Raw genomic sequence first — 27,533 nt, 5'->3', positions numbered from 1 at the left:
GCTGCTTGTATTGTGATGTATTTCCCCCTCAGGACTGCTTTTGCTGTATCCCAAAGATTTTGGACAGTTGTATCTTCATTCTTATTAGTTTCCATCAATCTTTCTAATTCTTCCCTAATTTCCTGGTTGACCCTATCATCTTTTAGCAGGATGGTCCTTAACTTCCATGTGTTTGAAATCCTTCCAAACTTCTTCTTGTGATTTAGTTCTAATTTCAAAGTATTATGGTCTGAAAATATGCAGGGGACAATCCCAATTTTTTGGTATTGGTTAAGACCTGACTTGTGACCCAGTATGTGGTCTATTCTGGAGAAAGTTCCATGTGCACTTGAGAAGAATGTGTATTCAGTTGCGTTTAGATGTAAAGTTCTGTAAATATCTGTGAAATCCATCTGGTCCAGTGTATCATTGAAAGCTCTCGTTTCTTTGGAGATGTTGTGCTTAGAACACCTGTCAATTGTAGAAAGCACTACATTCAAGTCACCAAGTATAAGTGTATTATTATCTAAGTATGTCTTAACTTTGGTTATTAATTGATTAATATACTTGACAGCTCCCACATTAGGGGCATAAATATTCATGATTATTAGGTTCTCTTGTTGGATAGATCCTTTCAGTATGATATAGTGTCCCTCAAAGGAAGCAGGGGTAGCCATCCTTATATCAGATAAATTAAAGTTTATCCCAAAGACTATAGTAAGAGATGAAGAGGGACACTATATCAAAGTAGGAATAGAAAAGAGATTCTTGATCTAATAAAGGTATAAATCAATATTTATAGAAAATATTATACTTAATAGATTTTACATGCATTCTCTTTAAGATCAGGCATGTGACAGGATAGCTACTCTCAACTCCTTTTAATGTAATATTGGAGATTCTGATCAATAAAACACAGAGAAACAAATGGGAGTAAAATGGCTTGGAAGAGGAGAGACAAAACTCATTATTTGCAGATGATTTGATTCATTTAACTGGAAAAACTGATAGAATCATTAAGTTTTTAGAAGTAACATAATTCAACAAGGTTTCAGTATGGTTGCTGCATGTAATATCTAGTTACAACAATCAACATACCAGTAATAACTAACTGAAATTAAAATAAAAATAAGAGTTCCTTTATTATAACAAATAACACTTAAAGGCAGCTAAGAGCTTAATTAAGAAGAAGGAATAATTATGGAGAAAACTTTAAAGCTCTAATAAACTGCATAGAAGATCTGAATGGTATTACATATCCTTTCTTTTTAAAATTTTAAAAAATTTAAACTCAATTAGCCAACATATGGTACATCATTAGTTTAGAATGTAGTGTTCAAGAATTCATCAGTTGTATATAACACACTCAGCCCTCCTTAATACCCATAACCCAGTTACCTATTCCCCCACCCATTCCATTGAACAGCCCTCATTTTGTTTCCTAGAGTTAACAGTCTTTCATGATTTGTCTCCCTCTTTGTTTTCTTCCCATTCAGTTTCCCCTCCCTTCCCCTATGACCCTCTATGCTGTTTCTTTAATTCTCCGTATGAGTGAAACCATATAATAATTGTCTTTCTCCAATTGAGTTATTTCACTCAGCATAATACCCTCCAGTTCCATCCACATTGATATAAATGGTATTTACCCTTTCTGATGGCTAATATTCATATATATAATGAATATATATAATTCATATAATATATATAATAATAAATATATAATCTATATATCTATATCTATATATCTATATCATCTATATATCTATATCTATATCATCTATATCTATATATCTTTATCCATTCATCTGTCAAAGGATATCCCAGCTCCTTCCACAGTTTGGCTATTGTGGACATTACTGTTACAGACATTAGGGTGCAGGTGCCCCTTTGGATCACTATATATCCTTTCATAATTTATGACTTAATATAAGAATGCCAATACTTCACCAATTTATAAATCTATTGCAATCTTAATCAAAATTCCAGCAAGATTCAATAAACTTATTCCAAAAAACATTTATTATAGAAAACAGATCCATAAAAGGCTAAGTCAACTTTATATTTTCTCTATCAGAGATATTAAGATATTAAGACATTAAGATATTAATTAATATTAAGATATTAAGACACATGAAACTACAGAAATAAAAATAATGCAGCATTGGTTCAAGAACTAAAATAAAGCCAAAAGAATATAATTGAAAATTTAGAGATAGATCCATGTATATTCGGGAACTCAATACATAGTAATAAGGCACCATAAAACCCTGGGGAACAGATGGATTATTTGGTATAAAGCTTAGGGAAAATTGGATCTCTATAGTGAGAAAAGGTGAAATTATACTTCTATTTAAACATTCATACATCTAATGATTTAAATATCTAAATGTGAAAGGTAAAACTATAAATAAATAGGGGAAAAGGTAGAATAGGTTTATGACCTATGCTTTGGAAAGACTTCATAAAACTTGAAAAAACTTGTACAAAAAACGAGACAAAATTTGATGAATTTATTTTCATTAAAATTAAAGATTTATTTTTAATGAAGGACATGATGGCAAAGGTAATGGTCAATAACTGACAGTATAGGGGATCCCTGGGTGGCGCAGTGGTTTGGCGCCTGCCTTTGGCCCAGGGCGTGATCCTGGAGACCCGGGATCGAATCCCACGTTGGGCTCCCGGTGCATGGAGCGTGCTTCTGTCTCTGCCTCTCTCTCTCTCTCTCTCTGTCTCTCTGTGTGTGTGTGACTATCATAAATAAATAAAAATTAAAAAAAAAAAGAAAAAAAAATAACTGACAGTATAATATTTAAATCTGAAAAATGAAAAATATGTTAAAAAAATGGACCTTGATTCTTGCTGTACCTCAGAGTCACTTGGGGCCTCTGTGGGTTTTTGTTTTGTGTTTTAAAGATTTATTTTATTTTATTATTTAAAAAATTTTTTTAATGTTTTATTTTTTTATTTTTTATAATAAATGTATTTTTTGTTGGTGTTCAATTTGCCAGCTTACAGAATAAAACCCAGTGCTCATCCCGCCAAGTGCCCCCCTCTGTGCCTGTCACCCATTCACCCCCACCCCCCGCCCTCCTCCCCTTCCACCACCCCCAGTTCGCTTCCCAGAGTTAGGAGTCTTTATGTTCTGTCTCCCATTCTGGTATTTCCCACACACTTCTTCTCCCTTCCCTTATATTCCCTTTCACTATTATTTATATTCCCCAAATTAATGAGAATATATAATTTTTGTCCTTCTCCAATTGACTCATTTCACTCAGCATAATACCCTCCAGTTCCATCCACGTTGAAGCAAATGGTGGGTATTTGTCATTTCTAATGGCTGAGTAATATTCCATTGTATACATAGACCACATCTTCTTTATCCATTCATCTTTCGATGGACACCGAGGCTCCTTCCACAGTTTGGCTATTATGGACATTGCTGCTATAAACATCAGGGTGCAGGTGTCCTGGCATTTCATTGCATCTATATCTTTGGGGTAAATCCCCAACAGTGCAATTGCTGGGTCTATTTTTAACTGTTTGAGGAACCTCCACACAGTTTTCCAGAGTGGCTGCACCAGTTCACATTCCTACCAACAGTGCAAGAGGGTTCCCTTTTCTCCACATCCTCTCCAACATTTGTGGTTTCCTGCCTTGTTAATTTTACCCATTCTCACTGGTGTGAGGTGGTATCTCATTGTGGTTTTGATTTGTATTTCCCTGATGGCAAGTGATGCAGAGCATTTTCTCATGTGCATGTTGGCCATGTGTATGTCTTCCTCTGTGAGATTTCTGTTCATGTCTTTTCCCATTTCATGATTGGATTGTTTGTTTCTTTAGTGTTGAGTTTAATAAGTTCTTTATAGATCTTGGAAACTAGCCCTTTATCTGATATGTCATTTGCAAATATCTTCTCTCATTCTGTAGGCTGTCTTTGAGTTTTGTTGACTGTATCCTTTGCTGTGCAAAAGCTTCTTATCTTGATGAAGTCCCAATAGTTCATTTTTGCTTTTGTTTCTTTTGCCTTTGTGGATGTATCTTGCAAGAAGTTACTGTGGTCAAGTTCAAAAAGGGTGTTGCCTATGTTCTCCTCTAGGATTTTGATGGAATCTTGTCTCACATTTAGATCTTTCATCCATTTTGAGTTTATCTTTGTGTATGGTGCAAGAGAGTGGTCTAGTTTCATTCTTCTGCATGTGGATGTCCAATTTTCCCAGCACCATTTATTGAAGAGACTGTCTTTCTTCCAATGGATAGTCTTTCCTCCTTTATCGAATATTAGTTGACCATAAAGTTCAGAGTCCACTTCTGGGTTCTCTATTCTGTTCCATTGATCTATGAAAAGCCCACAGCAAATATCATTCTCAATGGGGAAGCACTGGGAGCCTTTCCCTTAAGATCAGGAACAAGACAGGGATGTCCACTCTCACCACTGCTATTCAACATAGTACTGGAAGTCCTAGCCTCAGCAATCAGACAACAAAAAGACATTAAAGGCATTCAAATTGGCAAAGAAGAAGTCAAACTCTCCCTCTTCACAGATGACATGATACTCTACATAGGAAACCCAAAAGCCTCCACCCCAAGATTGCTAGAACTCATACAGCAATTTGGTAGCATGGCAGGATACAAAATCAATGCCCAGAAGTCAGTGGCATTTCTATACACTAACAATGAGACTGAAGAAAGAGAAATTAAGGAGTCAATCCCATTTACAATTGCACCCAAAAGCATAAGATACCTAGGAATAAACCTCACCAAAGAGGTAAAGGATCTATACCCTCAAAACTATAGAACACTTCTGAAAGAAATTGAGGAAGACACAAAGAGATGGAAAAATATTCCATGCTCATGGATTGGCAGAATTAATATTGTGAAAATGTCAATGTTACCCAGGGCAATATACACGTTTAATGCAATCCCTATCAAAATACCATGGACTTTCTTCAGAGAGTTAGAACAAATTATTTCAAGTTTTGTGTGGAATCAGAAAAGACCCCGAATAGCCAGGGGAATTTTAAAAAAGAAAACCATATCTGGGGGCATCACAATGCCAGATTTCAGGTTGTACTACAAAGCTGTGGTCATCAAGACAGTGTGGTACTGGCACAAAAACAGACACATAGATCAATGGAAAAGATTTATTTTATTGTATTTTGTTTATTTATTTATTTATTTATTTATTTATTTATTTGAGAGAGAGAGAGAGAGAGAGATTGAGAGAGCACACAAGTGGAAGGAGCAGAGGGAGAGGAAGAGAGAATCTCAAGCAGACTCCATGCTGAGCATGTGGGGCTCAACCTTATGACCCTGAGATCATGACCTGAGCTGCGGTCAAGAGTCAGACACTTAACTTCCTGAGCTACCCAGGTGCCCCAGGGCCTGTGTTTTAGTGTCACCCTTGTGCCTCACCAGCAAGAAACCAAGTCTCTGTGAATGAGGGTGGGTGCTTGTATTTACCTAAGGCCACTTCATGTGATAAAGATTCAAAATGAGGCCACCAGTTGAAAAGGAATATTGTGTGTACTGTTCTGGAGACTTGATGTAAATTTAGTTGTGGGTTATTATTATTTATGTATCCTAGAGCTCATGTGTTTCCTCAATAACTATACGATTTTTCCTTAATTCTGGATAATTCTAGCTATTATCCCTTCAATATTCTGTGTTTTCAAATCTCATTGTTCTCGCCTCCTGTAACTCCTTTTAAATGAATATTTACACTCAGTCTGTCGTCTAAAGTCTCCTTCACATTTTTCATCCTTTCAACTCTGAGCTGCATTCTGACTGATTTCTTCACACCTGTCTTCCAGTTCATAAATTCTCTCTTCAGCTGTTCCTAGTCAGCTCTTAATTCATCAATTGAAAGTTTATGTTTACTGACTCTTGTTTCTAGCTTCATCGTGATTGTTTTCAATCCTACAGTTCTTTATTATAGCAGCTAATCCTTTTATTATACTCCTAGCCGTTTTAAACTTATTGATCTGAAGACCATGTATGAAGTAGTTGTCTGCGGCGTCCAGTACTCACTCCATTTATGCTGTATGTTGTGTCCACTAACTCTAATTCACAGGAAAAGGTCCAGAGATGACCTTCAGCAGAGCTTATCCTTGAGGGTCCTGCTTTTGTGGAGGAGTGGTTCAGGGGGTCTTCGGTTTGCTCTGCTGGGTGCTCTGGGAATATTAGTAGCTGAGATTCCTTTTTTTTTTTTCTAGTTAGCTCCTTGATATGGATTTCCATGTATTCCATAGCAAAAGCAAAAACTGCAAATTCCCTCTGGGCTGCCCTTGGTTATGGTATTTGAGGTGATTTCCTCACCTCAGGCTGAGATATCTTGTCTCCCTGGCATCAAAGTGGCCTTCCTCTCCATGCTTCACTCAAATCTAAACGTGTGAATCTTCAGACTTTGGTCGGTTTTCGTGGCCCAACTCCCTTTATCATGAGATCTCACGTTCTCACCCTCTATGTTCACATGGTGACTAAAGCCCAGGTTGTCCCCTAGCATACACACACTTTGCTTTGACTGTGATTTCCTTGGGCAGAAAGTGATGTCATAACCTTGTCACTCTGGCTTTCAGTTCCTTTGTCGGGCTTGTCTATCTTTTCCTGTAGCTCAACTGTATGTATGAACATGGCTCATCCAACCTCAAAACATGAGTCCTTCAGGAGTCGCTAGCCTAGATTTTGCAAGAGCAGTGGTGAGGTCAGTACCCCTGCTGCAGTGGACAGCATACACGCACTGTCATGGATGTCCTGATTTTATTCAAGGAAAGAACTCATCCCTGTTCCTTGTAGTTTGTCTTTCTCTCACTGCCTTTCTCGGAACTTTCCACACACATGGTTATCACAGGAGCAGCAATAACTGGACGTGTGAAGTTTTTTGGGCCCCATGGTAAGACTAGAACCCGCAGGAAACTGGCTGAAGCCTAGTAGCTTAAGTGAGATGAGATTTTGCTGCTGTTTCTTTTGTTTGTTTTGTTCTTTTCTGGCTGTGTGGACTTGAGAATTAGAAACACATGGTTCCCTAAGAGAAAGAAGAAAAAAGAAAATGTTCCCAGGGGCGGACACAGGTGATGATGACAGGGTGCTGGCTTCTGCTTCTCCTGACTCCAGAGTCTATTTTTGATGTTCAGCTCCTTTGGACATTCCAGTAACCATATAACCAAATGCCTTTCTGCTCAACTTGTCCCTGAAAGAGTTAGTCACATCCCCTGAGGGTTCTCACAGCTCCCTCCTAGCCCTCTAGGCAGAGTGGTCAGGGCTCTGCCTTTCTCTGTCTTCACCCCCAAAGGGCACCTGCACCCCAGGACAAACAGCTGGGGACATGCAGCTTGTGTTCCACCTACATGGATGAGGATCCGACCTTTGCAGGTTGAATTCCTAGCCAAACTCAAATGAAACTCTCAGAACTAAGAGCTACTGTGTTTATCCCCTGGATGTTGTTGCTTTTCCTAATGGTTTAGAGTTTGGAAATAGAAATGCCTCAGCCATCTGAAAGTGATTTTTATGTTGTTTGAAGATATGTTCTAAGAAAGGGTTATTAATGTTATAAGATGTCATTAGTATGAGATTTGTAGCAGTGTTTTGCAGACTGAGGTATTTAGAGGAGATAAACCTCATTTTTTTAAATCCCAGATGTGTGTGGTTTATTATCATTGTCTCTGATACAGTCCAATTAAAGAGACACTTTAAAATAAGTTTGACATATGTCCATGAGGGGAAGATTATTTGGGGACTTGCGAATAAGTGACGTTTTGCTACAATGTGAAATATGACTTTGTTTTAGCCATTTCTTTGAAATAAGAACTAAGTTCTTCTTCCAAAACAATAAACATTCTCAGATCTGAATTTTAAGATCTGAACTGTAAACATTAGTCCATTACTCTCAGGATTATGTAAATTGTATACTGGGTCTGAAAATTGAAGATTTTTATCTGTATCTGTCCCTCATCTGTTTGGTCCTACAACAATTCTAAAGTTTTTGAGGGTGCCCCACACGTCTGGTTCTGGTGGGTGCTTTAGGGGCATGAACTGAATAGCCCGAATGACTCCTGACTAGGTAATGTCATCCTGATATTGATCCCAAATGGAGGTAGAGAGAGGTGACTCACCTCGCATCCTATGGCAGATATGTGGTGAAAACAAAGTCTTGACTCAAGTCTGTGATCGTGATCATCATGCTGAAACTCCGGAAGGGACTTAAAGTTTTAATCAAGTAATGAAATCCTAGATGCTTCTCTGCTTGACTTCTTCTAAGACAGGGTGTCTGTATTAATTTCAATACCATCATTACTATCAATAGAGACATGTTCCAGGCAGGGCATCACACTGTGCTGCCAACACTCAGAAATGGTGCAGTTGTTATTTTAGCATTTCCTTTTTTTTTTAAAGATGTATTTATTTATTCTTGAGAGACACACAGAGAGTGGCAGAGGCATGGACAGAGGGAGAAGCAGGCTCTCTGCAGGGAGCCCGAAGTGGGACTCGATCCCGGATCCTGGGATCACACCTTGAGCCAAAGGCAGACTCTTAGCTGCTGAGCCACCCAGGTGTCCCTATTCTGCTTTTCTGATGTTTGACTCACTTAGTCATTTATGACAGCAAAGACCCATCTGTGTCAATCAACTTAAAAATGTCATCCCAGGAGGCTGTTGACAGATTGATGATCCATCTCCAAAGATATTATTGGGACATCTTGAACCTAACAATATGTAAGAAAAGAAAAAAAATGATTTGTGTAAAGCTGAGGGGATCTAGGGGTACATTTCCTGACAGGGTGTGAGGTGTAGACAGCAAGGAGCTGCAGGCACAACGCAGTGTATGAGCCCAGCCTGGGGTCTCAGAGCCCATGGGGACTGCACGGCAGATGCAGTCTTGTGGCGAGCATCGATGTCAGCATGTACACTCAGGTCTAACAGTCAGTGTGACTTCACGGCTCCCCAAACCCTGACCTGGGCTCTGCAACGGACAGATGTGTTGGTGTCAGGAGGGGGTGCCTTTGGGAGGTGACTAGGTCATGAGGTAGGCCCTCAGGGAACTCTTTGTGCCCCAAGGAGAGCCTGGAGCACCCCACGCCCTTCCTGCCATGGCTGCTGCTCTTAGTCCTGTGCATCCAGACTGAGTGACAATGCTTGTAGTTCATCAGCCACCCAGTCTGCGGTACTTTGTCATATGGCCTAGGGGTGTCGAGAAGTTTCTGGAGCACACGCGTGACAAGCTGGAAGATGTCCAGGCCTTCCTCGGTGGCCCGCCCAGCCCAGGGCCAGGTGCAGAGAGGGGGTTTGTATAGCTGCCCCCTCCACCCTGCCCCTGCACACGATGTCAACTGACCCTGACATTGCTCTGGATGGGGCAGCAGACCTGAGCTGGGGGCCCCACAGCCGTCTGGTGCGGGCCACCTGCTTCTCCAGGGCGTGACTCGAGGAGGGGGCCCCCGTAGCTCAGGATGTACACCTTGCTGTCTCTTCTTCTTCCAGGCCAGGGGTTCTTAGAACTTCTAGATCTTTCACAACAGAAGCAGCCAAGTCTTCTCCTATTGACTTTTATTACAGATTTTTAAACATTTCCAAAGCAGAGGCTTTTAAAAATCAAAGGCCACAAAAGTACACACTGCTCCTTATTGCATCGCCCTCCACGGCCGGCGGGCTCGGCGTGTCCCAGCCACGGCCCGACCGGAGGTGCCACACCCAAATGTGGTGAAGATGTCGAAGCAGCATTAGTTCAAGTATCACGACTGCACTGAATTACCTCAGTGTAGGGGCAAGAACAGCCCACAGTGGAAGGGGAGGGGGGGGCCACCTGCCCCACACACCCGTGACCCAGACTGAAAGACCATGACCGCAATACCAGAGGCCTACGCAGTGCTTGGGACAAGTGAGTTGGCTAATGTTCTCCAGGGAGGCACAGATTGTGCTGCTCCGATCAGAGGTGAGGACCCTGATGTGGGGCCGTTGGGGACGCGGCGAAGGTCAAGCGGCAGCGTCGCCAGGGCGTGGGTGTGGATTACGTCATCTGATGAAGAGCAGATTCAAAGATCCATCCAGGCTGTAGATCATAGGATAGGTCAGGGTTGTGGTGGCTTCTTGGGATGAGAAGAGTAGAGTTGATTGGATTTGAAGCCACGCTGGGTGTCCATGGGGTGATTTGTGTAATGTTTCAAAATTCAGAATTTTGGTGCAGACTCGAGGTGACCCGAGGCATAATATCGCAGTAGCAGACCAGCATTGGGTCCCTATGGGAGTGGCAGGTGAGGCCCTCACGCACGTGGCCACCTGAGACCTCTGGGGTGAGAGCCTGTAGGTGCTGCCTGGATTTGCTCCCCAGAACACAGACCCCATGTTCCCTAAGTAACGGGGCAGGTGGGCCTTACCAGCTGGCCCCTGAGGACCAAGGGGGAAGGAAGAGGGCCTGGCTCCTTGTCTGACCGCCCCCCCCCCCCCGCCCCGGGCAGGGCAGTGGTGGGAAGCTGGAGGGAGTGGCCATCCTGTCCTCTCCTCTCCTCTCTGGGCCGGTCGACCCCGGATTCCAACCCAGGCACCGCCAGCATTAGAATAGCAGTGAAATGTAGTTCGTGTCAATCGACGATAAGTAAAGTGCCTGCTGTATACACATTTAATGCATTTTGTTCTGTGGTCTAGAAAATTGCAAGTGAGGGAAACTCAACACTGTGAGCTCATAGGATTCCCAGCTCAGGAAAGTGATTGAACTGCACGGTATTTTGTTTTCGTTTGCAGCTGGCCTCAGCCACCCTGGACGGCAGGCTGCAGCTGTTCGTAGCGGACGGCTGACCGCTGGCCGGCGACCACGGCGGGGGGCCCGGCGCCACCAGGACTCACGTCCCTCCCCTCCTCACACTGCTGCTCACGCCCGGCAGTGCCCCCCGCTCCTCCAAGGGTCACCCCTACTGCAAGAACGGAGTTGGCATCCGGTACTTCTGCACAGAATGTGGGCAAGTTAAAACAGAATGTTCTTCAATAGACTGTAACCTAGTGTTTGTTTCATAACAGACTTTGCGGGTGGGAAGGGGAATCCACGCTGGGAGCGTGGGTGTTCAGCAGTGGGCAGCACTGCCCCAGGCCTCCCGACGACCTGCCCCGGTTCTGCTCGGTGAACAGGGGGCTCTGCACAAGGTTTGGCTACTGGGCCTTTCCTCTCAGCGGAGGCAGAGTCTGAGGATCCCCAGGATCACACACAAACTCCCCAGCCACGAATGGCTGTTCTGGGGATGGACAGCAGGTATCCGCCCTCCTAGGGCCCAGAGCCAAGTCTTTCTGGGGTCCCAGGAGAGTCAGGATGCTTCTAGAACAGGTCCAGATGGCCAATGACCAACAGCGCACGATGCCACAGGACAGAGCCTCGTAGGGCTGGCTGGACCGACCCTGGACCGACCTTGCCCCTCTCCTGCCCACAGATGTGCTCTCACTCCCCTTCTGAGAAATAACAGGTGGGCCTCCGGCTCCACATGGGAATGTCCACGCACAGACTGATCAGAAATATACATGCTTTCCTTGCAAAGTTTTAGCGAGACAACATTTTGGGAAAAACTCATTTTTATTTTTCTGACATTTGGAGTTATTTAATCTATGTATAGCAATTCTACTATCTCCCTTTGTTAAAATTAAATTCTTTTGAAACCAGTTAAAATAGGTAAATGGAGCGTTATATGGACAAGTAAACCCATAGAATGTTATTTAGTATTCTTAATTCCAGTTACAGCATTTGAAATTTTTTTTTCATATCATTCTTAATTCTGGCAAAATACACATAACATGAAGAGCACCATCTGAATCACTTCTAAGGACACAGTTCAGTGGTGTTAACTGTGTCCACCCTGCTGTGCAGCCGCCACCAGCATCCGTCTCTAGAACCTCCTCATCTTGCAAAACGGAAGCCACCCCCACTAAGCACCGGGTCTGCTTCCCCACTCGGCCGCACCCTCTTCCTCTCTGTGCCTGGATTCCCCTGTGGAGTCGTCCTTTTGTGACTGGCTCATGTCACTGAGCATAATGTCCCCAAGGTCTATCCGTGTCATAGCAGGTGCCAGGATCCTCGCCGGGTGATAGACATGCTGTTCGTTGTCCATCCGTCCACGGCCACTTGGGTTGCTTTCACCTTCGGCCGTTGTGACTGTTGCTGCTGTGAATGTCAATTTGGAAGGATCTGTTCAAGACCATGCCTTCTGGACTTTTGGGAAAACACCCAGAAGTGGAATTGCTGGATAATGTGATAGTTCTATTTTTAATGTTCTGGGGAAGCTTTGGTGCCACCAGGTGCACCAGCATTTTGTCTTTCACATGCCAGTTCCACGTGTGATGTTTGTGGTGTTAACGTCTTCTTACATATCACATTCATTTTTTTATAGAGATTTTCTCTAAAGTAAGTCTTGATTCCAGTTGCATCAAATGTGACTTTGAGAAAAAGATTTTAAATGATTGAATGTCAATAATAATAGCCAAATATTTTAAAGAAAAACTAATGTGTTAAAAAAAAATAAAACCCTAGACATTAGAAAGCTTTGTCAGGGACAATGCAGGACAAAGTAAATTGGAAAAGCTGTTGCTGAGGTGAGAGGCAGGAGGAGTGGGAGTGTGGGGGGCAGAGCCAGGGGGCCACTCAACTGTGGTACGGGCACTGGGGCCGTGCGAGTCAGACTTGCTGAAGGTGTGGGGCATCTTGTTAATGTTTTATGTGTGTTATATAGTGATTACACCTTCCAAGCAATAAGCAAGTGCACGGTGATGTCAACGTGGGTGGTTCTTCTACCTTCATCAGAGAACATTAATAAAAATAATGTATTATATAGCACTTCTCATTTTTAATGTGATTTCACTTCATTACCCAATTTTTATGACAATGCAATGAGTTTAGTAGAAGTTACTATAGTTTTATTTTCCAAATACTTGACAAAAGCTACATCATAGGGAGGTAGTGCTGGAATTGTGTCTTGGAAAACCCATTTGAAGCCATTCTTTTCACACACAAAGTTGACAGACTGCAGAGGGGCTAGCCCTCGCCAGGGTGGGTGGGAGGAAAGGGCTGCCCGGCCTCGGGGGCGAGGCTTCACCAGGTCAGAGGTCGCCAAGGTGGGGCACGGTGCTGCGGAGGACACCTGGCTAGGGGACGGGCCAGGGCAGGGTGAGGTGGGGTCTAGAGGTGGCCTGCCCTGGGGCTATGAGAAGACACTGTAGACGACCACCAGCAATCTCAAAAGCATCCTATTGAGAGGATAGGTCAGCCCATCCCTCTTCCTGATCCTACAGCAATGATCAGAGGGAACGTCCTTCATCCCACAGGTAGGAAGACTGAGGCTCAGCACTGCTTCCTGGGATGGCCCTGTCGGTGTGCCCCGGGGTAAGGGGCGCTGACCTCCAGGCGAGTCCTGACCTCCGATGGAAACGGGGGCCGAGATGCGGGTCTGTCTGGCCTGCTCCACTTTCAGTAATTAGGATGCTGGGAAGATTCCCTTCTGGGATTTGGATGATAAAATGATTCATATTATGTGGCGTATGTCATGGGGCTTACACGCTCTTGGCACACCCATGTTTTTGTAGACAAGAAAGCAAGAATGTGATCGAGGCTGCCCAGGCCGTGTGCAGAGGGGTGGTCTAAACGAATTCTGAAATAAACAGTTTCTGTCATTTTTGACATTCTGTGTAAGGCATTCTTTTCAGATGTGGGGTTTTGCTTTTCATTAGTGCAGCAGAGCTGACTTCATGCTTCAGACTTTGGAGGAAGGTGCCTGGGTGTTTCGTAGGGAACGTTACTACTGTTTTGCAGATGATTGATTGTCAGGTGGAGAAGCTGATAAAATCTGTGATAGGACCTGGAGAGCCGTCCACCTGGAGGAGAGGCTTCACGCGGGGAGCACACAGCTCAGCCTTTGGAAGGATATCTTTTCCAGATACCTAGCAGTTTCTTGGCTTTGATTCTATTAAATCGTATAAAATTACCAGCGTGCAGCTGGTTTCGATCTGCAGGAGTGGAAACGTCATGTGGTTCAAAGGAGGGAATTCGTGCTCACACTAACCCTGCCTTCCTGGCCCATTTCCCCTTCTCCCTGTCTTCCCTCCCACAACCATTGATATAGGGCCAACTTTGTTTCTGGCCCTAATTAGAAATAACCTGTCAGCTTGTTTCCTCTATATATTCCCAACCTGATTTTTTTTTTTTTTTTGCTATTAGTAGCTTCATGGTCCCCTCTGAGCACCTGGAGCTGCTGACACAGGGCATCTGGGGAACTCCCTGGGGCCCAGGTTTGTTTGGGAAACTCCTCAAGGGAGTGACTGCCAGCAAGTGGTGGTGGGCTCCACCGTGGGGTTTGGGGCACGGGTGTGGCCCTCAGGCCAGGAGAGCCTCACACTCATGACCGAGCCTGCTTGTTTCATACACACCACTTCATCTGAGGTGTTTAGTAGAGGATTGAAAAGCAAATCGAGGGAACTTGGTGCCTGTCTTTTCCTGGCACACGAGCTGAGTTAACAGAAGGAAGAGTGAGGTTGTGCAGAGAAGGTGGGCCTTACAAGAAGGCTCCAAAGGAACAGGGGGACAGGCGGGGAGGGGCAGTGGGACGGTGGCATGGAGGCAGGTGTGCACCTTCGTGAACGTGGGTGTGGGTGGGCCCAAGCAGGGCAGCTCCTCCTTGTGCATGGACATGCGCCCAGGATTGGGGCAGGGAAGCCAGCACCCCGGGACCCAGGTTCTGTCCAGATCGGCGTCCGTGCAGTCTGTAGTGCTCTGGAGGAGATTTTTTATTCCTCCGTTGGTCCTAAAGTTTTTATTTATTTTTTATTTATTTTTTATTTTTATTTTTTTTGTTCCTAAAGTTTTTAATACTGTCACCAGAGGAAACAGCTCTTCTGTTCACTTTCTGAGGGAGTGTGTTGGGTGGAGTCCATGCTGACTGGCATGGAATCCAGAAGCCTGCTGGCTGAATGGCTTGCATCCATCCGTTGCTGACAACCATGATGTGAATGCACGGTCCTGCACCTGCAGATATTAGGGGCTATTGTCATTGTCCTCTGAAAAGCTGCTTACGTGGAGGAGTTCCATGTTGAATCACAAAATCAGAGCTACACAGTGGATGAGAAGGCAAGGATGAAGGCCTTGTTACCTTTTCTCTCTGCAGTGCAAGATTCAATAAAGATAATCTCCACATTGGGCCTTGGCCCTCACAGGCTGCCATGCTGCCCTCATCTGACATGGTGCTTAGTGGCGGCCTCTGCTCTCCAGTCCTCGACTTGTCACCGTTTATTGTGTCGTGGGACTCCCTGGGTTCTCAGTGCCCTCCTGAAAACACCCAGACCCTCAAGTCTCCTCTGGGTCCTGCATCCTGTGCTCGTCCCTACAGCCTTGCCGTATGTGACCCTCTTCATGGAACACCCAGCAACCATTGTCATCCAGAATGCACCGTGTTTCTGTGACCCTCAGGTATTTACCAGCCACCAAGAAAACACTAAATTTTCTACTAAAACTCTGAAACTGCTTTCAGACATGCACCGGAAGTGCCCGGCACACCAAGCCACATTCCATCGGCAGTGGATCAGCCTGGGCGATCCAAATGCATTACAAATGGATGAGAAAATATGAAAATAAAAGCTTTCCTAAGTGAAACCATACTCATTTTTCTTCTACTGTGAAATAAATAAAATAATATTTTTCTTTCACAGATATGGAATGAATCCACACAATTTGCTGTGGTTCTTTTAAAGGAAACTATACTTTTAAAAATTTGGGGTAGGGATAGCTGAGTTAGCCATTTTTATTTCTGAATGAAGAAAAAATATTTTGCTCCTCAAAAGACGGCATCTTGATCAATATGCAAGCCACAGGGTGGGAAGAACAGACCGTATGTGCAGTGCAGTGTGGACACTACCTTAACAATAGGCTTGTTTCCACATAACAACATGAGCTACTCTAATTGGTAATAAAAAGACAAATAACCAAAAATGGGCAAGACAGGTGAACAGGCACTTCATGAAGAAGATACATGACAGCAATATGAAAGGAAAACTCGCCCAACTGCATTCCTAAGGAAATGCAAGTCAGAGCAACAGGGAGAACCTGCTACCCACTGGCACCTTGGGCTCATCCTTGGCTGGGATGCTGTCCTCCTGGAACGCACAGGGCCTGGGGAGGGAGCTCCAGATGGTACAGTTTGCAAACATGTTTGGAAGTCTCTCAAAAAGTCCACATACATCAACTCTGTGTCCCAAATTCCTCCACTGGGTATTTATCTAAGAGAAGGTGCGTGTCTGTAAAATGCCTGTGTGAGTGTATCCTCCTGCCCGCCATCGAGGAGTGGTGCTTGCAAGCAGCAGACCTCAGATACGCACAGTGACAGTTTTGCTGAGTGAAGACACTGGACAGAAGCCAGTACACAGCCTATGACTCAGATTATAGGACCTTCAGGAATAATTGAAATCAAGAACAATAAAGATCAGGTTGTGTCAGGGGCTGGTCTGGACAGAGTCTCAGGCCGGTTTCCGGGAGACGGGTTTGTCTGCGGCACAAGGAGGCTCCCTGAGGGTATGTGTTGCAAACAGACCCAGCCCTGTATGTAAATGACGCCTCACACGAATGTTCTTAAATATTCGTATTTCTGGTAGTGGTTGGGTCATGACATCATGACATGTGACAGACCAGTGAGTTCAATTTTAGCGCTGGGGACCTGACGTCTACACTACTTCACCTCCTCAGCATGGTGTGCCAAGTGCCCATGGTGATCCAGGCCCTGTTCTGGCCGGAGAGAGATAGCAGGCCTTCCCGTGAGCATGAGCAAGGACCGGCTTTCTTCCCAGGGCCCTTTTGCTGGGCTCGTTCACAGAGAGAGACAGACAACTGTGGCTTTGCCCCACGGGGGTCTTTGTAATGAGGTTTGAATTTTCCTAAAGGCTCACCGCTCAGACTTAATTTAGGCTTTAATTCCACCAAGTATAGATGCAAAACCATAGAGTGAGCATTCTGCAAGCTAGGTAAGAGATGTAGACATAATAACACATTTATGCAAAGGGAAAAATTTACATACTGACTATATATCTACCCCATATGCAAACACCCTTTAAGCTTCTTTTTTTTAAAGATTTTATTTATTTATTCATGAGACACACACACACACACAGAGAGAGAGAGAGAGAGAGAGGCAGAGACACAGGCAGAGGGAGAAGCAGGCTCCATGCAGGGAGCCCGATGTGGGACTCGATCCCGGGTCTCCAGGATCAGGCCCTGGGCTGAAGGTGGTGCTAAACTGCTGAGCCACCCGGGCTGCCCCCCCCCCCCCCAAGCTACTTAAATGCCAGTGCTGTGTTCCCTTCCTTGCTCCTGTTGCTCAGAGAGCATGGCAGTGTGTGCACACGGGCTCCTTCCCATGTTTCTTGTCTCTCAGTTTAGTGTGTTCACTAAAGGGTGCTGCATAGACACGTTCGAACCTGTCTTCTCCTCCGTCCCAGGAGTGGCTCTCGGGCGGACTGTGAGCTCTCTGTCCCCATGTTCTCGGAGACCCTGCTCTCTGCCTGCATGGAAACTTGCTTCCACCCCTGTCACCAGGGGCCTGGCCATGCGACGTCCCGGCAGGAGGTTTGGGCGCGGGTCGCAAGGTGCTGCCTCACACCCGTAGGCTCTCGAGTATTCTATTCTCGAGTTTTAGTTGAGACTCTTCGCTTTTGGGTGACTTTTGGCGAGGGCAGTAAGAAATCCAAGTCACTGGGTTCCTTTAACACTTCCCGTAACCCGTGAACAGATTCCCTTGTAGGTGAATGACATTGCTTGTCTGCTGCCCTCTCCTGAGCCCCAGTCCCAGGTCCAGGCCTACTGAGGAGCCTTCCTGTTGCCTCCTGCTGTCCTCCTGGGGAGGGTGCTTATCCCGCAGGGTTCCCATGGCCCAGGGGTCCTGCCCTTGGTCCAAGGCTGTTCCTGCCTCTGTTCTCTGTGGGGAGTTCTCCGCCACGAGGGAGCCTCTGTTCCCTGCTTCTCCCCAGCAGGTCTCCAGAATCCTGGTGTCTGGTGCCATGTGTCTCACAGCCTCCTGGAAGTTGTGCAATGGCCTTATTTTGGTCCTTCTGTTGATATATGTGATAAAAAAGGAGTGATTTTGGGGCTAGGGTCCCACAGGGGGCTGTGATTTCTCCCCTGGTTGCCTGCCCCCTGCCAGGAGACAGGCCTGCCCCTCCACCTGCATCTCGGGGGGGCCTGCACTCCGCCCCTGCCCACCAGGCCTGGTTGTGCCCCTTCTGCAAGAACCCCCACCCTCAACATGTGTGAGTCCCCAGGGGCTTCTCCATCCACGGGCCCTCACTCTGTCCGTCAGTGGGGATGGTAATGTTGGTGATGATCTATGATGCCAACATTCTTATATCGATTTTTAAAAACCATGCCAGTATTCTCACCTGTTAAAAATATAGGTGACACCATCTGTATGTCTCTCTTTCTGCTCCACTTGAGTGTTGAATTATTGGTTGGATGACCAGACTTAACTCCCTGCTCCTGCGGTGCCATGTGCCTCCTCCTTGTCTTCTCCTCGTCTTCCCGTGGGGACACCCTGGGCCATGGTTTTCTTTTGGGCAGCAAGGTTGTTTCTCGATGGGCATGCATAAAATATTTAGCTTTGCCTTTGACTAATTCTTACTTCCTGTCTTACTACAGTAGAGCAACTATTATTATTATTTGTATTATTTTCTAATATTAGATGTTCTTGCATGAAATTTATTATTGTGTAATTTTCTGATATTAGATGCTCTTATAAGAATTTCCTTCCTTCCTTTCCATCCTCTGTTTTCATAAACTAGCCATTTATTTGTTCTTCACACAATCTTATAATGGATGATTATTGTATTAAGAGATTCTTAAGTAATGGTTGTGTCTGAGGGCAAAACATTAAATTGGTTTATTAAATGGTACTGTAAGCTTTTAAACAATTGGGAAATCAATTTAGAAACATATTTTGATCGCATGACCATAAATATATGTTTTGTGACTTTTCAGGTTCTTATTATCAATTAAGAGAAATTTCATATTTTCTTAATTACTAATTTGCTTACAATATGAATAATTTTACAAATTTTAATGCATTTTGTTTTCAACCATCCCTTAGGATGCAAATAACTTGATTTCTTATAGAAAAATCATTTTCCTGATGTTAAAAAATCTATTATAACCTGGAATATTTTACCTTCAGATTCATTTGAGAATTAACAGTATTTGTTTTTGCTCTAATGAATAATTTTTTGGTTAAAAAAGGACATTAATGGGCACCTGGGTGGCTCAGTGGTTGAGGGTCTGTCTTGGGCTCATGGTGTGATTCCGGGGTCCTGGGATTGAGTCCCACATCGGGCTCCCTGCATGGAGCCTGCTTCTCCCTCTGCCTGTGTCTCTGCTTCTCTTTCTATGTCTCTCATGAATAAATAAAATCTTTTTTTTTTTTTTAAAGGAAATTAAGCTAACAAACCAACAGAATATTGCAGCTAAAGTCTGAGGTGATCTGTTCAGCCAGTAAAGAGGGTTCTCTCCGAGGTGGACGGGTGCTGCGAGCTCTCTTCCTCAGAGGAAACGTTTGGTTTGAAGGGGAATGTTGTGGGAAGGGGTGCCCGTCCCCACTCATCACCTGCTGCTACAGAATGGAGAGTGATCTATATAAGAAATGGTTACTTAAAGAGATTAGTTACAAGCCTATCAGATTGAATTTAAGATGCTTGAAACCAGGTACCCCACTTAACAGCCTCAGAGGAAGCGCCTCACACAAACCCAGAGTTGCTACCGTGTTCCTGGCTAGTGAGGAGAAGGAACAGACGCTGATTTATCTGATCCTGTGGATCGGACACACAAGGACGTGGAGGCAACACTGGTCCAAAGGATGATTACATCAAAAAGCCTTTTATTACTCAGTCATTAGAAAAGACAAATACCCACCATTTGCTTCGACGTGGATGGAACTGGAGGGTATTATGCTGAGTGAAATAAGTCAATCGGAGAAGGACAAACATTATATGGTCTCATTCATTTGGGGAATATAAAAAATAATGAAAGGGAATAAAGGGGAAAGGAGAGAAAATGAGTGGGAAATATCAGAAAGGGAGACAGAACATGAGAGACTCCTAACTCTGGAAAGCGAACTAGGGGTGGTGGAAGGGGAGGTGGGCGGGGGGTGGGGGTGACTGGGTGATGGGCACTGAGGGGGACACTTGACGGGATGAGCACTGGGTGTTATTCTATATGTTGGCAAATTGAACACCAATAAAAAATAAATTTATATAAAAAAGCGCCTTTTATTGCAGATGACTCTGAGCCACAGCCATAACCCCCTGGAGAGGAGCCCATGGGACATTACCTGTCCTGCCAGCAGCACCCATGGCAGTGTTTGCAACAGGTGTGATGGGTGGAAGCCCCACCTACTCTGTCCACCGGCCCGCAGGTGCAGCCATAGTGGGGCGGGAAAGTTTCACTCCAGAGACTGTTCCGGAAATCCTGAGACTCAACAATGCAGCTTTAATCACAGACAGAAGCTCTTCATGTCAAAATAAATAAATAAAATCCCGTAGAGCTAATGTCCAAGCCAGATATTATCTGAACCGCACATTAGTAAGCGAGACTAACGGTCTTTCTGTTTTTAGCTTTAGAGAGGAAAAGGAATCTGAGCATACTCTGAAATTTCTTACTATGATGCCTGGGCATCAAGGAGGTTTTATAAGATGTTTTGTAGAAAAAAAAAAAAAAAGGATTGATAAGATTCTGGGGGCATCTGGGTGGCTCAGTGGTTGAGCACCTGGGGGTGTGATCCCGGAGTCCCGCAATGGGCTCCTCGCAGGGAGCCTGCTTCTCCCTCTGCCTGTGTCTCTGCCTCTCTCTGTGTGCGTCTCTCATGAATAAAAATCTTTTAAAAGGATAGTATTATTTTCCAAAGATTGTTTAGTTAAATGACACGTCTGAGGACTAAAGCACATGTAATTGAAATATGTTCATGTGCAATGACAAAGTTCACAAATTTAAATAAAAAATCCAACTTTGGAAGAGTGATGTGAAAGATGGCTTTCTCGTCATATAGAGTCAGTGCGGTAATTTGAATCCTAAAGAACAAAATTAGCAGAGAACGGGCGTGTTCCCGTGGGAGGGTTTCAGTATTTTAAAATATAAATTTAATAGTTCTACTGACTTAGACATCCTTTCGCATCATCCTAAGAAATTTCAACCGGTGTCAGTGAGAGAAAATGAAACATTGGGTTCATAGGATGATCACACATTTGAAGTCCGCTTTAGTGAGATCAGCTTTTCCAATCCTGTTTAATGACAAGACAGCCGGGCAGGGGAAGAAGGGAGCATTGTGTGCTCGGGAGAGCAGGCTGCTATTTCTCCGCCTGTGGTGACTGTCAGAACGAGTCGTTCCAAATCCTGAGCCAGGAGATGCTTGCAGCCAGTTTATTTATAAAGCCTGATGCAAAAGTAGGAGTTTTGCAAGAAAATGCTAAACTTTTCATTTAAAATTTGACAAGATTTTTGTTGGAAGTGTTGTTCAAACTCAGTATCTAAGGATGTCCCTAGTGTTTGGTTTCCTTCTTCATGTTAGTAACATAAGCACCCTCCCCTGTGGACCCCGTCTCCCGTGGTCCTCCAGGATGCTTCCCTGAGGGCCGGGCCTTGCCCTCTTGGGAGGCCATGGAGGGTACAAACCAGAGCAGTTCGCTCCCGCCTGGGCCCTCACTGCCCGCAGGTCCCTCCTGGGCCAGGGTCCCAACCACCATCCCCTGAGAGCCTCTACCCTCTGCCTGTGAGAGCCTGCAGGGGGTGCTGTCCTGAGCCCCCGGCCCCAGGCTCCCAGGGTCAGGCTGGGCCTCCCCTCCTGCAGCCCGAGCTCCCTGGAAGCCAGGCCGTGACCTGTGTCCCCAGCTCCAGCTGCGCGGCTTCCTCCTTCCAGGGCCTGAGCTGGACCCCTCCTGGGTGTGTGTGTGTGGGGCCCCTAGCCCACTTCTCCAATGGGCGGGACAACCCCCGGTCTTCAGACTATTTCCATTTGAAGGACAGAACCCTTTCTTTAAAAAAACCACATCTCATTGTGCAAACAGATTCGGGAGCGGCTTGTGTTGCAGAGGGAGCGGGACCCCACACTGCGGCCTCTCCCCCTCCCGCCCCACGCACAAGGCCTCGGGGGCCCATGGGTTCCTGGAAATTAAATTATCCATGTGCCCCAGCTGCTCTTGCTGGATTGCATGGGGCCTGGAGGCTGGAACGCTGGCTGCCTGGTGTCCTACTGCGGGCGGGCAGTTGGCGGCCAGACCTCGGCTGGGAGCGCAGGGGGCAGGAGGCGGAGGCAGGTGCGGGCTGGGCGGCGAGCAGGGTGGCCCCTGTAGCTCTAGGTGGGGCGGCCAGGAGGCTCCATGCTGATGACCAGCCTTGTTCTCACATTTCCATTTTTTTAATAAATTCATTTTTTATTGGTGTTCAATTTGCCAACATATAGAATAACATCCAGTGCTCATCCCATCAAGTGCCCCCCTCAGTGCCCATCACCCAGTTGTAATAGCAATGACATCTAACACCTTTGCGGGGCTCCTGGGGGTGGCACCGGTGTCTCGGTGTGAAGGCATCTGTCCTCCCAACGGTGTCCCGAGTCCATCTGACAGCTGCTGACGTGAGGCTGAGGAAGGGGCTGGTGGCCCAGGGCGGCAGCCCGGGGTCACCCCAGGGGGCATCCGTGGGGGCCTCCCAGGAGGATGGGGAGCCATGGCCTTGCTTCAGTCACCGTGAGCCTTTTCACGTTTTCAGGATCCACGCAAAAACAGCAGAACGCGCGATGGGACCCCCCCCAAGTGGGTCTGCACCTGCGGCGACTCAGGGTCGGTTCATGCTTTTCCAGTGGTGATTCTCAGGACCCCAGCTCGGCAGGCAGGGGGTGTTTGCACGTGAAGATGATTGTGACCGCGGGCACGCACGGCTCCTGGGTGTGCAGACCTCCTTCACCTCCATGACCCATTTCCTCCTCACCCTGCACCTGCCCGAGCCGAGAAGGTGTCCCCGGGGCAAGGCCTCTGGCAGCAGGTGTCCCCACCCCCCGCACCCCACTGCAGCTCCCCTGGGGCCCGGCGCCTGGGGGAGACAGGACAGGAGCAGGGCGCCGCCCCAGGTCTCCATGCCCCCTCTTGCATCACTGGGCTCGGCAGCCACACGATGTGGCCGGAGGCGCCCTGCATGTGAACGTCCGTGTCGCCAGGGTCCACGGGGTCCCCGGAGCGGGAAGATGCCTGTTGCACTGAGGCTACACGACCTGCTCCTCGGGGCGAAATGCACCTTTTCTCATGTGCATGTTGGCCATGTCTAGGTCTTCCTCTGTGAGATTTCTGTTCATGTCTTTTGCCCATTTCATGATTGGATTGTTTGTTTCTTTGGTGTTGAGTTTCATAAGTTCTTTATAGATCTTGGAAACTAGCCCTTTATCTGATATGTCATTTGCAAATATCTTCTCCCATTCTGTAGGTTGTCTTTGAGTTTTGTTGACTGTATCCTTTGCTGTGCAAAAGCTGCGTATCTTGATGAAGTCCCAATAGTTCATTTTTGCTTTTGTTTCTTTTGCCTTCGTGGATGTATCTTGCAAGAAGTTACCGTGGCCAAGTTGAAAAAGGGTGTTGCCTGTGTTCTCCTCTAGGATTTTGATGGAATCTTGTCTCACATTTAGATCTTTCATCCATTTTGAGTTTATCTTTGTGTATGGTGCAAGAGAGTGGTCTAGTTTCATTCTTCTGCATGTGGATGTCCAATTTTCCCAGCACCATTTATTGAAGAGACTGTCTTTTTTCCAGTGGACAGTCTTTCCTGCTTTGTTGAATATTAGTTGACCATAAAGTTGAATAAGTCAATTGGAGAAGGACAAACATTATATGGTCTCATTCATTTGGGGAATATGAAAAATAGTGAAAGGGAATGAAGGGGAAGGGAGAAAAAATGAGTGGGAAATATCAGAAAGGGAGACAGAACATGAGAGACTCCTAACTCTGGGAAATGAACTAGGGGTGGTGGAAAGGGGAGGTGGGTGGGGGTGGGGGTGACTGGGTGACGGGCACTGAGGGGGGCACTTGATGGGATGAGCACTGGGTGTTATGCTATATGTTGGCAAATTGAACTCCAATAAAAAAATAAATTTATTATTATTAAAAAAAAAAGAAGAAATGCACCGTTGCTGTTGGATGAGCCCCGTGAAGGTGGGTGGTCTCCCAGGGGGGGCCCGGGGCTGGTGGGCAGGTGTTGGGGGCTGCGGAGGGGGTGGACAGTACCTGCAGGGGGGCCTCTGGAGAGTCTGCTGGGAGCGCGTGAGTGGAGGATGTGCGGAGGGGACCCGCAGCCGCTCCCGCAGCTCCGATGGCGCGGGGCTGACCTGGAGCCACCCCCCTACCCTCCAGTTCTCCCGCAGACCCGCTGCGTGGCCTCCGGGCCTGTCCAGTGCAGCGGCACCCTTGCTCCGGGGCCGGGCTGGGGGTGTCACGTGCCCTCACAGGGCCCTGGGCCGGTGCTCCCTCCCCCACCTCTCCTGCTGCCAACGGGGCCTGCCCGTGACCTTGGATGCAGTGGGAGGAATGAGTGCTCCCATGCTGACGTCTAAGGCCCCAGTGCCCGACTCTGCTCCTTCCCTTCTGCAGCTTGAACCAGGGGACCCCAGGTCAGGACCTCACCGTGCGCGGCAATGTCCCCAACCCGTGCTGGGATAGCGCGGAAGCAGCACCTGCCCACCCGCAGCACCCAGGCTCCGAGGCACCAGATCCAGTTTCCACGCCAGCAGCGTCTCAGCACCACTTGGGGACTTGCTGAGATGTGCGAATGCTGCGGCCTCCCCATCCCCACAATCAGAAACTGGGGGGGGGGTGTTCCAGAAGTCAGTGTTTTAACAAGGCCTCTGTTGCTTCTGCTGCTTGCTGCCTGTCCCGAGCCCCCTTGGGGGAAGTTATGGGGGTCCATATATAGGGCTTATAAAGTATAAGAGGCGGAGGAGCCCAGGAAGGAATTTGCCAAATAAAAATGACACAAAATAGCAAGAGTCCAATAATGTGCAGTCTTCAAATATTAGAAAAACTCATCGCTTCTAGATTCCAAACAATCGGAAACAAAATCTGCAATGGCTTTGGATGACCAGCAAAGCCTTCTCAGTGGAGGGAAAGACCGGGTTTGCTGCAAAGGTGAGACTGCCTCATTCGGCATGGTGAGGACAGGAGGGACGTGCGTGACAGAGCAAGACCCGGGAGCAACCTGGAGCTGCCACCCCCACAGCTCGCTGGAAGCAGGAGGACAGAAGCCACTCAGTCTACAAGGGACCTTCCTGCCAGACACCCCAAAGCCTGGACTGCTCGCTACCACTGAAGCCCTAAAACTCCCGCTGCTTCCACAGAGGCACCTGCGGGCAGTGGGCTGAGGAAGACCCTTGGGGGAGTGGACCCCGGGGCAGGGCCTGGTGGGCAGGGCCCCTCAAGGCCATGGGCAGGGTCTTACCATGTCTCTATCTCCCCTCCCAGGGTTCTACGGTGGGCGGCCTGTGTCTGCTGTACCACTCGCCGGCCGGAAGGGAGGCCCAGGGACGATAGTGTCTGTGCTCGGCTGGGAAGGGATGCAAGTCTGACGGGGGACGAGAGGGAGAGCGCTGGTCAGCCAGCCGGGGGCAAAGGGGCTGAGCAGGAGGAACCCAGGAGAGGCCCCAGATCAGCTCTGGGACCCAGGTCCTAAGGGATCCACGCACTGGCTTCTCTGCTGAGTCAGCCTGAGCAGGAGGCCAGGAGGCGTCAGGTGGGGATCTCGGAGGGGCCTCCCCGAGTCCAGCCCTCCCTCGTGGGGGCTAGTGGGGGACCACCAGTGAGCTGACGGGCAGTGCAGGGAGACCCCGGTTTGGGAGGCACGTCTTGGCTCTTCGTGTTGCATGGCTTCCTTGTTACATGGCAACGAAGGCTATTGTATTTTACACCCAGTTCCCCAAATATTTAGGACACTGGTTAATCTTTTCCTGAGCACACCTGTTGATCTCCTCACGGAGAGCTGTGGCACACACTCGGGAAACGCACGTGTGTTGAGGAAGGGTAGCGGCTACAGAGGATTCAGAACCGTGTTAAGGGTCCATTTCCCAAACTCACCTGTAAACTTCCCCCAGCGGCTGGACCGTTGTTTCCAGGCTTGTTAGCACTTACTCGTCCCACTCAGGGGAGCGTGCAAAACACGTCAGAAAAGACAAAGAACAGAGCAAGAGAGGGGCCCGTCTGCCAGCGCTCTGTTGGAGAAAAACAAGTGTGGGAAGGGCTGGTAGCTTTCCACGCTAAAACTTCACCAAAAAATAAAGCTAAAACTTGCTATGCTTCCTGAAGGACTTGGTATTTTTCCCCTAAGACTTTTCCTGGGATGGTGACTCACCCTCCCATTTTGTGGCAGCCGAGATTTAAAGTGGGCTTAGACCTCTGGCATTTTGGAAACATCCAGGCTCTTTCCTCCAGGGCGCGGGGCCGAGTGGTCCCCGGCACCCCTGAGGGCCTACTGCGAGCAGGGCCCGTGAGCCTGGCCCGGGTTGGCCCACGGTGTGGGGTTCACTGGAGCAGGAGGCCTGCTTGCCTGGAAATGGGCTGTTGTTCCTGTGCATTGGTCCCTGGGAGGGAAAGCGGGTTGGTGGGGGGTGTCCTGGCCTTTCTTGGCCCTGGGGCCGCCCCGGGGCGGGGAGCTGGTGGGAGGCACAGGAGGCTGTGGGGTTGGGCCTCGGAACCCTCGGGGACACGGGAGGTCGGGGGGCATGTGACTCCTGTGTGGCTGCAGGACTGTTTCCAGAGCAACTGAAGGGTCGCCCAAGGGAGCAGGAGGCCCGGGGTCTGGAGTGGGGTGCTGCAGGGCATGCCTGGCCCAACTTCCAGAAGGCGACGCCATGCCCCACTGCCCCGGGCATCCTGAGTGACCCTTGCGTGGGGAGAAAGAGGAAACGCGGTCCCTGCCTGGGGTGGTGTCACGCAGACACAGCGCCACATGGGGTGAGCAGGAGGAACACTGCGAGGACAGACAGAGACCTGTGAGACCCCGCGGGCCCACGTGCGCCAGGTGGGAGCCCCGCTCCGACGGCCGGAGGCCCGGGCCTCGGCTGGTGTTGGCCGCGCGGGGCGGTCCTGAGCAGAGGTCGCGGGCAGGAACAGGCAGGGCACCGGCGGTGTGCGGGCGGCGGGCTGAGGGGTGGAGGGACGGCGCCCTCGTGGCCACGGCAGGTCCACACGGGGTGGCCAGGGTGTCACCCCTCGGAGTGACCTGAGCCGTGTGGTGGGCCGCGTGCGGTGGCCAGGAGGCCGCGGTGGCCTTCAGCACCCGAGCCTCAGAGAGGGCCTGGCATGATGAGGTTCGGGTGGATTCCACGCCAGGGGGTGCTCTGGGCTGGGCCTGTTCCATGACCAGGGTCATGGCCCCTGGGGCTCCACCGAGTGGGCCCTGGGGACACGGGCCTCCCTGCTGCGCCTGTCCCGGGAGCATCCCCGGGCCCCTCTGCCTGCCACGTGGGCCCCGACTGCCGCCCCCCGGCCGGGGAAGCTCACCCGCGGGGAGCCCCCTTCCTTCCGTGGAGCACAGAGAGGACCCTG

The 27,533-nt window shown here is 47.8% G+C and overlaps 1 protein-coding gene across 16 annotated transcripts in view; it reads left to right on the top strand.

Annotated features, from left to right (window-relative positions):
• WDR27 (WD repeat domain 27) overlaps positions 1-12,780 on the top strand; it is a 216,172-nt gene extending 203,392 nt beyond the window's left edge. For 13 of the 16 annotated variants that reach the window (XM_038526606.1, XM_038526604.1, XM_038526594.1 and 10 more), the window contains one exon: positions 10,710-12,780. In XM_038526606.1, coding sequence (XP_038382534.1) covers positions 10,710-10,933 — 224 coding nt within the window. In that variant the 3' untranslated portion in view covers positions 10,934-12,780. The remainder of the gene's footprint in view (positions 1-10,709) is intronic. The other 3 variants (XM_038526601.1, XM_038526596.1, XR_005353813.1) reach the window with 2 other exon arrangements.
• The last annotated feature ends 14,753 nt before the right edge of the window (positions 12,781-27,533 follow it).

This window comes from Canis lupus, chromosome 1, assembly GCF_011100685.1.
Source record: "Canis lupus familiaris isolate Mischka breed German Shepherd chromosome 1, alternate assembly UU_Cfam_GSD_1.0, whole genome shotgun sequence".
NCBI classification, from domain to species: Eukaryota; Metazoa; Chordata; class Mammalia; order Carnivora; family Canidae; genus Canis; species Canis lupus.
This window is presented reverse-complemented; position numbering and strand designations above follow the sequence as displayed.